Below are 12247 nucleotides of genomic sequence, written 5' to 3' on the forward strand. Positions count from 1 at the left end.
AATATTTTATATTTTTTTTCGAAGAAAATTATTCGAAAAATAAGAAAATTCATTATTATTTGGAACTTTATTCGAAATTATGAATTATTTGAAGATTAATTCGAATCACATATTACCTCAAATCTTATTCGCATAACCAACATGTTAACTGATTATAACAGAATATTAGAATGGATAAGGCTGTTATATGTATAATATTGTTGTAAATGAATTTCACTGTATTAGGTTTACGTTCGTAAAAGTTTGATCAATAAGTTTTTAAAAATTGTAAATATATGTATTTTTGTTTTCAATTAATAAAATTAATAATTTTAAAAAATGGGTAATACTGAAAGTAATGTTACTAGTGGTGTAAAAAAACAAGCTGATACCGCTTCAATTGCTTGCTATAAATTAGTCGACTTAAAAGGTAAGAGTTTTAGAAAAGTAGCCAAAATTTTCTAGAAGAGACCTAATTTCTACATTCTGACAATTTGAAATAAGGTAATTGTCTAATAATGAGTCTCTAGATGTCTAGACCATAGTTGTAGTAAATTAAACTTTTATTCTCAATTTGCAGTAAACTCCAAGTTTAAATGTTTTAGTACCTACTTTTTTATTTATTAATACTGTGTATGTGTATATAATGCACTAAAAAGGGACGCTGTAATAATAATTATCTTTTAAACTTTTACTCCTGACTGTAGTTAACATCTACAATTAAATTGGCTATAACTTATCTTTTACTAATAGATAAAAGTCTTATTATCGACTGACCTTTAGGCAAATGTGACTTTAGCAAATCCCATAAATTATCTAATGACTAATCCAAATACTATGAAATTTCTGATGTTTATTTTCTAATCTTATATATTTAAACGAGCCATTCTTGAGTATATATATGTATATATTAATATATATCAACGATCTTGGAAATGGCTCCAAAGTTTTTTCAGAAAATGAGTATGCAGGTGTTTTTTGGGGCGAAAAGCGGATCTAGCTAGATTTCATTTTAAAAAAAGTCGTTTTATCAGTGTTTTTACTGAAAAACTGAAACATAAATTGCAAAATACGACTCTTCCTGACATCTATTGTTGTTTATCGTAGTTAACAAAATAAAGTACATTAGCGGGACATTCAAATTGGTATTTGTGTGGAGACATTTTAAACGGTTATTATATTAGTGGTAAAATTTTAACTAAAATTCTTTTTAACTAAAAAAATACCGAGCAAAGCTCGTTCATCCAGATATTTCTTACCTAATAAGTCAAAATAGGTTTAAAAATAAGTGATATTGCCATATTGACATTCTGCATTCTCATAAAAGCAGGCTTAAATTATCTGGCTCTCATTTTGACGAGTTAAAAAGGAAAAAAATTTACTCTAAGAATTGGACATAGGACACAAAGCTTTTATAAAGATCGACAATAGGTTATTATTTTTTCAGGTGGAGGTTTATTAGTTGATATGATGAAAAGAGCTGCACAAAATAAGCAATATGCTGAACTAGATCATGCTATAAAGACGAAAGTATGTTGTAATAAATTATTTTATCATAGTTTCGCTAGAAAAAGCATTAGTGCAGGCACTGGTAGAGGTTCTGTAAGGCTTGAAAGTTAAACTGAAGAATTTTGCATTTTAATCTTACAATGCGGACTGCGGAAAGAGCCCGAAAACAGGTAAGCCTGAAATTATTAAAAATGGATTACAAACAGATCATTTCAAAAAACAGAGATAATGATCCATATCTCGAGTAAAATTTTTTCAAAACCACAGAACCCTAGCCAGTGCTTTTAGTACATGCTATATATCATCATTAACGAAATAATTTTTAACTATCACGCGGTAATTTTTCAGGTGGAACCATTTTTGTACAATAAAGGAAAAGGACGATATATACCCATTTCACAATTAGTATTACTTCGTAATAAGGAACGACCTCGTCATAAATTGGTATTTTGATTTTATTTAAATAGAAATATAAAACCAACTTATTCCAATTTTAAATAACACATGTAGGCCATTCACTTGAAGGGTTTATTGATTTTTTTCTGCGAATGGCTGTAATTTTATGCGCTAATCGTGAATTTTTGGGTCATTTTGCTCCTCGGCGAAAGGAAGAAAAGGTCTGTCCATTTTTAAGCGCGAAATTTAAATTGAACATGGAAATTTCTGTTTTATCGCGTCTTGCTTCGAACAGAGAGGTCAAATCAAAATAGTTTACAGGCAAAAGTTGTACCTAGAACACATTCAGACAATTTTTCACCCACTAAAGGTCATTTTGACTACCAGGAGCCTGGCGCAATGAGTAATTTCTTATTCAAATGCAAAAAGTAAAACTGAAATAGTGGCATTATTAATTATTAAGTAAATATATAAATTTTAATAAATGCCTCGATAATATCGTCCAGACTTCTTCTTGATAACTCTAAAATAATATTGTAAACATTACGAAAATATTAAGAGATTAGCATATTTCAAGTAGGTACTTTCAACAATTATTATTAGTCTATTGGACTTTTAAAAAAGGACTTTGCTGCCGATATTTGGCACAAGATTTTGACAGAGTACCTATATATACACTATATAAAGTATATACGTCTTTTAAACTGATCTCTATATAACATGATTATCTTCTGTGTAGTCTGTTTTAAAAACCAATCGATCAATTTCATTTTTTTATCAAGGTTAAATAGAGAATTTTAAGCCATTTCAAACGATGTATCATAAGATAAGGGGTGCCATTTGTAATTTTTAACTTGGGTTAAATAAATTTTAAAGTATGAAACCTAAAATTATCTAGGTACCATTTTTGAATTTCTCCCTCGATACCTAAATTGACGCGTTTTCAGTTAAAACAATAATTACATCAGGTTAAGAGTTATTAAGATTGGATACTTTTGTAATGAACACACTGTATATAAAAACACAACTTCACACGATTTATGAAATTACTTATATTTATTTTTAAATAATATTCGTGCGTAATGAGATGATGACAGATCTGGACAGCTTCCCCCAGACCTGGATTTATTATTAACTTAGTTAAACAAAGTATGTATTTGATGTCAAAATATTGATGAATTTATGAAATTTTTGGCCAAAAACTCTGACCATCCCTTCCAAGACCAAAGACTCCATGTTCTTCCAAGACCAAAAAAGACCAAAAGCTGGGTACGTCCATGTGCGATTTGCGCCGATCGTTGCTTTATAACATCAAGATGTGCTCAGAATGCAGACAAAAACGACGTTTAGAAATTTAGGCATTATGTTATTTTTTCCTCTGAAAATTATAATATATTTTATATTCAAGGATTCGAATAAATATATGTTAAAGCATTTACCTAGCTATGTATAGATTTTCTACTAAGCTTTAATAATAAAGAGTTGAAAGGGCGGGTGAAATCGAATTTTAGTTTTAGATGTTATTTAAAATTGTAAATACATGTCAAAATAATACCAATTGTAATACTAATTAATTCATGTATTTTAGCTACCACAATTAAAAGCAATGGAAAATCCAGATGATTTTGATATTAATCAATGCCCGGAAGTGAACGAGAAGGATGCTTTGAAAGGTAAATGGAAGTTTGAAATACATGCATTTATTTAATTATTTGATTGCCGTAGGTATTTCATATTGTTAATTTTTTATATGCACATGGCACATCATTTAATTTTTTTATTATTATTAATGATTAATGGCTTATAGTTAAAATTATAAAATCCTTGATTAGATTAGTGCAGTAAAATATGTCACAAAAATTGGCTAACAATTTTAACAACTCACTTAAAAAATTAGTAATTAGGCAACTTGTATGACGTAAATGCTAAGTTTTTGTCAAATAATCGAAAAATATTATACATGTATAACGTATTTGTAATTCAAGCTGCCTATTCATTTTGTAAGTCAATTTTGACATTAACCGTTCCATTGAATTAACAATTTATTGTTTATTAACAAATAGAAACATTTACGCCACTAACTCACACTAATGCGTTACTAATAATATTTGATACCTAAGAAACACATACCATGAGGTTTTAGCAAAACTTTAACGTTAGGTACTATTAGTTTCAAAGATTTGCTTATAAAATCCGTAAATTGTACAGAAAGAATATTAAGATGAAAGATTCAGAATTTGTATTTAAAAAAAAAAAAAATTTCATATGACTCACTTGTTGAAGCTAATTACAAATTTTCAACTCTCCATCTTTTAAAATTTTGGTGAAAATAGACACCGAAGTATTGCCATTTTTATAATTTACAACTTTTATATTTCAACTTTTATTCTATATTTTACGGTTTACAAGATGGGCCCTACGGAACATTGATACAATTGTCCTAAATTGCTCATTTACGAACTCAGGCTCAATTTTTTACGTCTTAAGCACCCTTTAAAAATTTCAGCTTTTCGTTTTGAGTCATCGTGCTCTCGGACCGACGTACGAGCAGATGGGCAATATTTCTAATATAAATACTTGCGACTAAACTTAGTATATTTTGATATATGTATATTTCATATATATAAACCTATAGGGTAATAGAAGATAAAGTAGGTATCATGAATTGTCGAAAGGGCTTTGTTTTTTAAGGACAATTTAAATAAACTAATTTTTTAATATATTATTATTATTTATTTATTTTATTATATAGATACTTTATGATAAAATGATTTGAATCTAAAATGGAAAGGTATTTTAAAATGTTTCTCTTGTTGGTCGAATCGTTAGCTCAGTAACCTGCAACATTTAAATAAAAAAAATTAAGTAATAAGGTAAAATATATAAAGTGTTTGTTGTTCAATAATACATTTACTTGCCGTGTAACAAGTTTGAAATCATTTTCATCACTATTAACCGAGTTGTGAATTTAATATTTGCGGACAATTTAAATTGCAATCATAAAATGCATATTAATTGAGCTAATTTCATATTTTTAATTTCTTATAAAGCAAATTAGGTCACAAAATTTCCTGACGCTCTAATGAATCGAATGCCGAAAAACGCGTTCAAATCCGACTTTCTGCCAAATTTTTCAAACTTTATTTTTTTGTTTCTTCGTTGTGAATGATATAAAATAGATTAAATGTTTTATGGCTTTTTGATTGTATACACTAGGAGAATAGATGTTTAACCCTCTTTAAACGCCATTACAGTGTCTATAGTTTAGCTATAGTTTCTTAGGGTCGCAAATAATTGGTTTCTTTGTTTGAAAAAGAAACTTAAAAAAACAAAATAATAAAAAAATCTTACGTTTACAGATGGTGGGGTACTCATTAAATATAATATTGCATTAGAAATATCCAAAGGTTCTAGAGTAGGTGCATCTTTGAAGGTTTCATCTGTACCTTTCATGGTACCAAAACCAGCCGCCTCCAATATTTCAGTTTTAACATATCCGGGACTAAGGCTGGTAACACGAATGTTTGATTTTTTTGCAGCTAACTCTAAGCGTAATGTTTCAGCTAAATTAGTTACACCATACTTAGTTGCTCCATAAACATTTATCTGTGACGCCATACTGGAAATTGGATAGTGACCGGCCACACTGTTTATGTGAATTATAAGCCCCGCTATATTTTTCTCTGTCATTATTTTGACTGCTTCACGAGTTGCAATACATAAGCCAAGTAAATTTAAATCTATGACTGTCTTCCAATCAGATGTTTTCCCTTCTGTATTTATTTAAAAAAAATTGAATAAATTATACGTTTTAACTTTATTTATCTTGCAAAATTAACCTGTGAGACTGGTGTTACGAAGAGTTCCAGCATTATTTACAAGTAAATTAACGCCACTTAAATTATTACGGGTCCATTGAAATGCAGCCAAAATATCTTCTTCAATAGTCATGTCACATTTAATTGGATGAAATTCACCAGATTCATTTTTTAAATCTTCTTTTAATTTATTAAGACGATCTATTCTTCTTGCAAGTCCGACAACCTAAAATTTATAATTAAATACTTTTAAGATAGAGTAGTTGAGTTATATCAAATTATTGGCATTGTATTCTCGGGTCTTGAAAAGTAAGATTCTTATGTGGAGCTTTTACTTCTAAATGCGTATTATAAAGGTAATGTTGTACGTTTTCGATTGAATGGACGGAATATACACAGCATATTTTTGATTCAAAAAGTTGTTATATATAGGCAATTTTTGTACACAAATATGTTAAATATAGACTAAGACGAATAAGTTTCTCAAATTTTTTTAAATCTGTATGGTTTAAAATACAGTATAAGGCCGATCTTCAGTCATCTGATAACCAGATGAGACATATTTTTTATTTTAAAGATTTTTATCATAGTTTTTCTATCAAAAAGTGTTTATGGATATTTTTAATTAAATTTTTTTTACGGGTTTTCTACGAAATTAAATAATCTTCCTTCTGATATCAATTTCGATTGGTTAACAGTTACCAATATTTACTTATCTGTTCTTATGGTACGAACAGACATACACCGATCTGTTAACCAACCGATGTTGGTATCAGAAGAAAGATAAGTTATAATTACAATAATAATAGTATAGCCTTTAAATGTGATAATAATAGTATAGCCTTAAATTTAATTAAAAATAGCCATGAACACTTTTCCATACAGAGGCTATGATGATAGGAGTGTTTAAAAATCAATAAAATGTCATAAAAATATGTCAGATGTAGGACTCGATAAGTTGGTCGAAAAATTTGCTATGCATGCTAGAAAAATTGATTTACAGTTGCGCAGATTTATGATTATTAGTATTGTTATAATTTAAAAAAAGCTGTATTTTTATTCCTCTTATTAATATTATAATTATAATTAGAGACTGATTTTTTTAAGAAAAGACTGTTTTTTATAATTTTTGTTACAATTTTAAGAAGAGGTTGATGTTATTTTTAATTATTAATTTTTTTGTTTGATATCCATGAATAAATACTTAAAATTTATAACATGTTAAAATTTATGAGTCTGGTCTTTTTTAGATAGACGGTAAAACAGATAAATAAAACAATTAGAATGTAGATTATTATTTTATGAACATCTATTCAAAACATTTTTTTTCAACTATCAATATACCTACCGAAGAATTGAAAACTTTAGACTAAACTTATAATAAAACCCGTGCATTTATGTAAAATATGTATAAAAATTTATTTAATATTAAAGACACTTACTTTTAAACCCTTTTTAACCAATTCTGTAGCAATACTTTCACCAATTCCAGCACTTGCACCCGTAACAATAGCTACTGCTCCTTTCCATTGTTCCATTTCAAAAATTTTTTTTAAATTGAACTATGAGATTTCCAAAACAATTTGTAATAAGTTTTTATTATAGTTTTTTTATTTATATTTAAATCACTAAACTGATTATTTTATTTTTATTCTATGTCAAATAAAATTTCTCTAAGATAAGCAAGTTAGTATTTTTATTCATAAAATAAACAAATACCGGTTTGTATTACTCGAATTAGTATGGGTTATATATATATACATGCTGTATTATATTTAATGGGAAGAGCCTAAAAATTAATTACACAAGTATGATATACGCGTGTACAGAGTGTTTCAAGTTAAATATGAAAATCATCGTGGTATTCATTTAAGAAATAAAGCGAAAAATTTATTTGATTAGTAAGGCTACTTGAAGAACCTATTTAAGTAATGAATAACACAATTAATTTGGCATAATGTCTTAAATCTGAATAACCTATTGTCTTCGAATTAATAGCAACAAAGTTTTCAACCTAGCTACAGACGCATCAACATCATGGTTGACAATATAAAGTTACTCCCACAAAAAATCAAAACTTTTTGATTTTATTTAACATAGTTATTCAACATGAAATTTCAACCATCAACCCATCCACACAGGTTCAACTTGGTTGTCAATCATGTTGTCAACTTATTAAGCCTATTATTTTAAGTCATGTTGTACTAGTAGACCAATCCTACCTATTTTTTTCTATTTTTTGTTGTCTCATGAATTGATTGTACACTTTAATTTGTATAAAATTAAACATCTTTGATATATTCGAAATTTTTACATTTTTGAAAAATATTATCCATTGGTCCAGTTTAAATGAGGAGGAACCGGAATATGAATATAGGGTGATACAAAATAAACGGTTTTTTGAATTTCTTACAAATTCCTTATTAATGCGATTATTCCTTATTATTGCGAAATTCCTTATTAATGTATATTAATATATATTTATAACTTATTATTTTGTATGTTTGTGTTTGTATGTTCAGAGGTTTGGAAGTTGGAACCTTCCATAGGACACGGCTTTGATGCTAGCTCAACCCAGATATGCTGCAGTGAAAAAGCGAATATATCTTTAATTACTATTTTTATCTACCTATGATTATATCTTTAATTATTACTTTTAATTATCTATAATTACATAATTATTTTTAGTAATAATTAAAAAAAATAAAAAGTATCTAACAATAATTAATTGATAAATATATTCAGTTTATTGAAAATAATAATTCGATATCAATAAGACAAGCGATATATACCTGCTCAATTTCAAAGAGCAAGGTTTGGTTTTTCAAATTACACTATCTTTTCGTTTTACTTAGGTGATTTTATGAACATACTATACTTTGTTCGTAGCATCAATATTTTTAAGCGTTACAAGCTTGGGGCAAAACTTAGTATACCTTGATGTATTTCGTATATACATGGTATTTAGCTCTGATACCTTGAGCTGTCCCAGTATGTTCGCTTTGCTAGGCTATATAGTTTAGGATTGCAAGTACAATAAGCTGAAATTTTAATATAGAATGAAAAGTAACTTTGATTTCCGCGAGGGAATATTTTTATAATTCTCAATACTTTTCAATATACTAATACTCAACTCACTTTCTCTGTTAACAATTATTCTTTGATTAGGTCACTTGTTCAAATTATTTGTATTTATCATATTTCGTTTTTAATTGAAATTGAGTGTACATGACATTGTAATTTTTAAGTTTTTTTTTTCATTACAAAATACTGCTTTAATGTATGAAGAGTTATTAAGAATGATTGTACATGTTTCAAGTATATTTTTTTATTCATTTGTTTCAAGGTCATTATAATCTTTATTTCAAAAAGTTTTTATCAATATTTTATTCTGCTTATGTCATGATAAATACTTAATAATGAATTTACATTTACTACATCATATAATTATTATTATCAAATTTGTTTACTGTCATATTTTGCACCTATAAAGTGAAATTTATCTGCACACTATGAGAAATTCTTATAAGAAAATTGAATATCCAATCTGAGCGTATATTTTATGAGTGGTCGCATACTTACTAAGAATTTCTTATAAGAAAAGCACTCTCAGCATATATTTATACCGTCTATATATGAAATATATGTCAAAGTATATTAATTTTAATCTCAAGTTTGTAACGCTTAGAAATATTGATGCTACAAAAAAAATTTGGGAATAGGTATTTGTAAAATCATTTAAGCTATCCATTTCCGGTTGTCCACCCGTCCGTCTCTCATAAAGCACGATAATTTAAAAGCGAAAAGAGATATCGAGACGATATTTTGTAAATCAGCAGCAGAGGTCAATTAGGTCTTGGATCCGTAGGACCCATTTTACCTATAAAAAAATAAACAACATTTCGTAAACATCTTTGTTTACTCGTGAGGACACTAATAAGGCTAAAACATAAGTTTCCATTTGGTTCAAAACACTTGAAACAATTTGCTTAATCACTTTTTATACCATGTATATACGAAATGGTCGGATAAATAATGGTCAGATAAATACTAGTACGTAAATTCTATTTTTTAAAATTTTTTTTATTAAAAATATTTCTATTTTACTAAAATTTTACAAATATTATGAAATTAAAAAACGATAAAACAAAAATATTCTTATCCCGATAAGGGTGTACAAATCGAAAAACGTTAAAATATACTTCCTCTTAGAAGTCCTCATGTAAACAAAATTACATAATTTCTCCTGTTGGTCTGATGATTAATTCCGTTACCTGAAATAAACAATACATCAGACAATTTCTATCAATTTGAAACATTTAATGTGAAATAGAATAAGAGTTGTTGAATAATTTCTTCAAATGTGAAATAAGTTTGACTTGAGAATAAATATAAGTGAGTAAACTTACGTTTACAGAAGGTGGAGTAGTCATTAAGTATAACACTGCATTTGCAACATCGACAGGCTCTAATAAAGCTGTGCCATTCTGTATCCTCATTTTATCTATCTCATGCTTATCCAAACCACTTGCTTCAAGGATTTCTGTTTTTACAGCACCTGGACTGATACTACTTACACGAATTTTCGATTTTTTGGTTGCCAGCTCTAAACGTAATGTCTCAGCTAAATTAGTTACACCATACTTAGTAGCCCCATAAACATTTACCATCGATGCCACAGTGATAAGTGGAAAATGACCACTTATGCTGTTTATATGAATTATAAGCCCTGCTAAATTTTTCTCTGTCATTATTTTGACTGCCTCGCGAGTTGCAATACATAAGCCAAGTAAATTTAAATCAATGACTGTCTTCCAATCAGATGTTTTCCCTTCTGCATATAAACCACGATTTTTCTTTCATTATTTAATCATTTAGCCTTTATTTATTTTGTAAGACCTACCTGTAAGGTTAGTGTTACGAAAAGTTCCAGCATTATTTACTAGTAAATTAACGGAACCTAAATTATTACGGGTCCATTGAAATGCTGCCAAAATATCTTCTTCAATAGTCATGTCACATTTAATTGGATGGAATTCACCAGATTCATTTTTCAAATCTTCCTTTAATTTATTCAATCGATCGATTCTTCTTGCAAGTCCGACAACCTTAAGAAAATTTATTACAAAAGGTCAGAGAGCAATTGTTTTGACTGCCGTTATTTCGAATCTTTGACTGTATTTAAAAGTTTCTTTTTCGCCAGTTATAATTTTACGTATAAGATCAGGTCGAGTGTTTACAGTGGTTCATATTTTTTAACTCCCGATCTAAAAAATGGGTGTTATAAGTTTGACCGCTATGTGTGTGTGTGTCTGTCTGTGGCATCGTAGCTCTTAAACGGATGAACCGATTTTAATTTTTTTGGTTTCATATGAAAGGTAGCTATGTTTCAAGTGCGAGTTTAGGGTCCTGTACCCGAAAAATATTTAAAAAGTGGCGACGATCTTCAAAATACTTTAAGGAAAAAGGCAATTTAATGGAGAGTGTCCTTATATATGTTTCAAGTGTGAGTTTAGAGTTCTGTAAACGAAAAATTGGTCGGGGGTTTTTTAAATTTTGTAAATTTCACTTGTTCTAAGCCCAATTACTCAGCTCTAAATTAAATTAGGATATTGTTGTTTTGAATGTAGATAGTGTAATTAATCTTGGCCCAAAGTACATAGTGCCGCATGCTATAACGCAATAGTAAATGAATCAATAAAAAAGAAACTCTCAATATTAGCACGTAGTTTCGGCAAATTGCGCATTGAGCATGATTTATTTTTTGCATGAAAAATTTCTGCAGGATCCCGTTTAAAACATGTTCCTGAACGTAAAAGTGCAGATTGCCGGTGGGTAACCCGGTACGATATTGTTTAAACTATTTTTTTTTAACAAATAAGTAATATTATTAGTAAGGATTAGATATTAGATAGTATTTGTAAGGATTTTTTGTATTTACATTCAGTACTTAATACTGACCCCATTAAAAAACTCATGTAATTGAGTGCAAGAAAAATCATCCATTATAAGTAGTATTTAATTCATGAATCTAACATTACAAAATACAAAAGGAAATTAGTTTTTGGAAGGTGTATTCGAATGTTCTTGGACATTTTTATGTTAATAGATCCATTAATCAAGATCGACGCCTGATTAGAAGATGAAGAATTATAGACTGGTAGAAAACGGATATTAGTAAATATTATGATTTAAAACTTTAATAAACCTACTTTTAATCCTTTTTTAACTAATTCAATAGCAATACTTTCACCAATTCCAGCACTAGCTCCGGTAACAACAGCTACTGCACCAATCCATTGTTCCATTTTGAAAATTTAAAAGTTACAACAAATAAAGCACTTTACTTTTTGAAAAAAAATATCTAATCTATTATTATAATGAACAAATTTGCTTAGCACAAACTTTATCTTTCTATAAAGTATACTCTCGTCCTAAAAAAAACCTCCAATTTACAAAAATGACGTGATGATGGTGTATTCTACAAATATTTTTGATATTGTTTGTGCTACTTAATCAGTTTCAAATATATTATATTATACTAG

General features: G+C 28.3%; 2 protein-coding genes across 4 annotated transcripts in view; one reads left to right on the forward strand and one right to left on the reverse strand.

The window, feature by feature from the left end:
• Nucleotides 1–304: 304 nt before the first annotated feature.
• The window catches only part of LOC123292667 (transient receptor potential cation channel subfamily V member 5), a 39929-nt gene continuing 27986 nt past the window's right edge, over nt 305–12247 (forward strand). Inside the window, exons 1-4 of the mRNA XM_044873380.1 lie at nt 305–409; nt 1427–1509; nt 1837–1932; nt 3473–3557. Of these exons, the coding sequence (XP_044729315.1) occupies nt 319–409; nt 1427–1509; nt 1837–1932; nt 3473–3557 (355 nt within the window). The 5' untranslated portion in view covers nt 305–318. The remainder of the gene's footprint in view (nt 410–1426; nt 1510–1836; nt 1933–3472; nt 3558–12247) is intronic.
• LOC123294142 (farnesol dehydrogenase-like) lies at nt 4596–12135 on the reverse strand. Of its 3 annotated transcripts, none has more exons than XM_044875237.1 (4): nt 11915–12067; nt 5724–5928; nt 5236–5657; nt 4596–4722 (listed from the first exon to the last, which is right to left on the reverse strand). In XM_044875237.1, exons 1-4 carry the CDS (start codon nt 12008–12010, stop codon nt 4681–4683), a joined length of 765 nt encoding a protein of 254 aa, XP_044731172.1. In that variant the 5' UTR covers nt 12011–12067; the 3' UTR covers nt 4596–4680. The 3 variants fall into 3 exon arrangements, with proteins under 3 accessions (XP_044731172.1, XP_044731170.1, XP_044731169.1); XM_044875235.1 differs by lacking the exon at nt 11915–12067 and adding an exon at nt 7145–7287; XM_044875234.1 differs by lacking the exons at nt 4596–4722; nt 5236–5657; nt 5724–5928 and adding exons at nt 9869–9976; nt 10112–10536; nt 10606–10810 and having other exon boundaries at nt 11915–12135.

The sequence above is a fragment of the Chrysoperla carnea genome, chromosome 2 (assembly GCF_905475395.1).
Source record: "Chrysoperla carnea chromosome 2, inChrCarn1.1, whole genome shotgun sequence".
NCBI classification, from domain to species: domain Eukaryota; kingdom Metazoa; phylum Arthropoda; class Insecta; order Neuroptera; family Chrysopidae; genus Chrysoperla; species Chrysoperla carnea.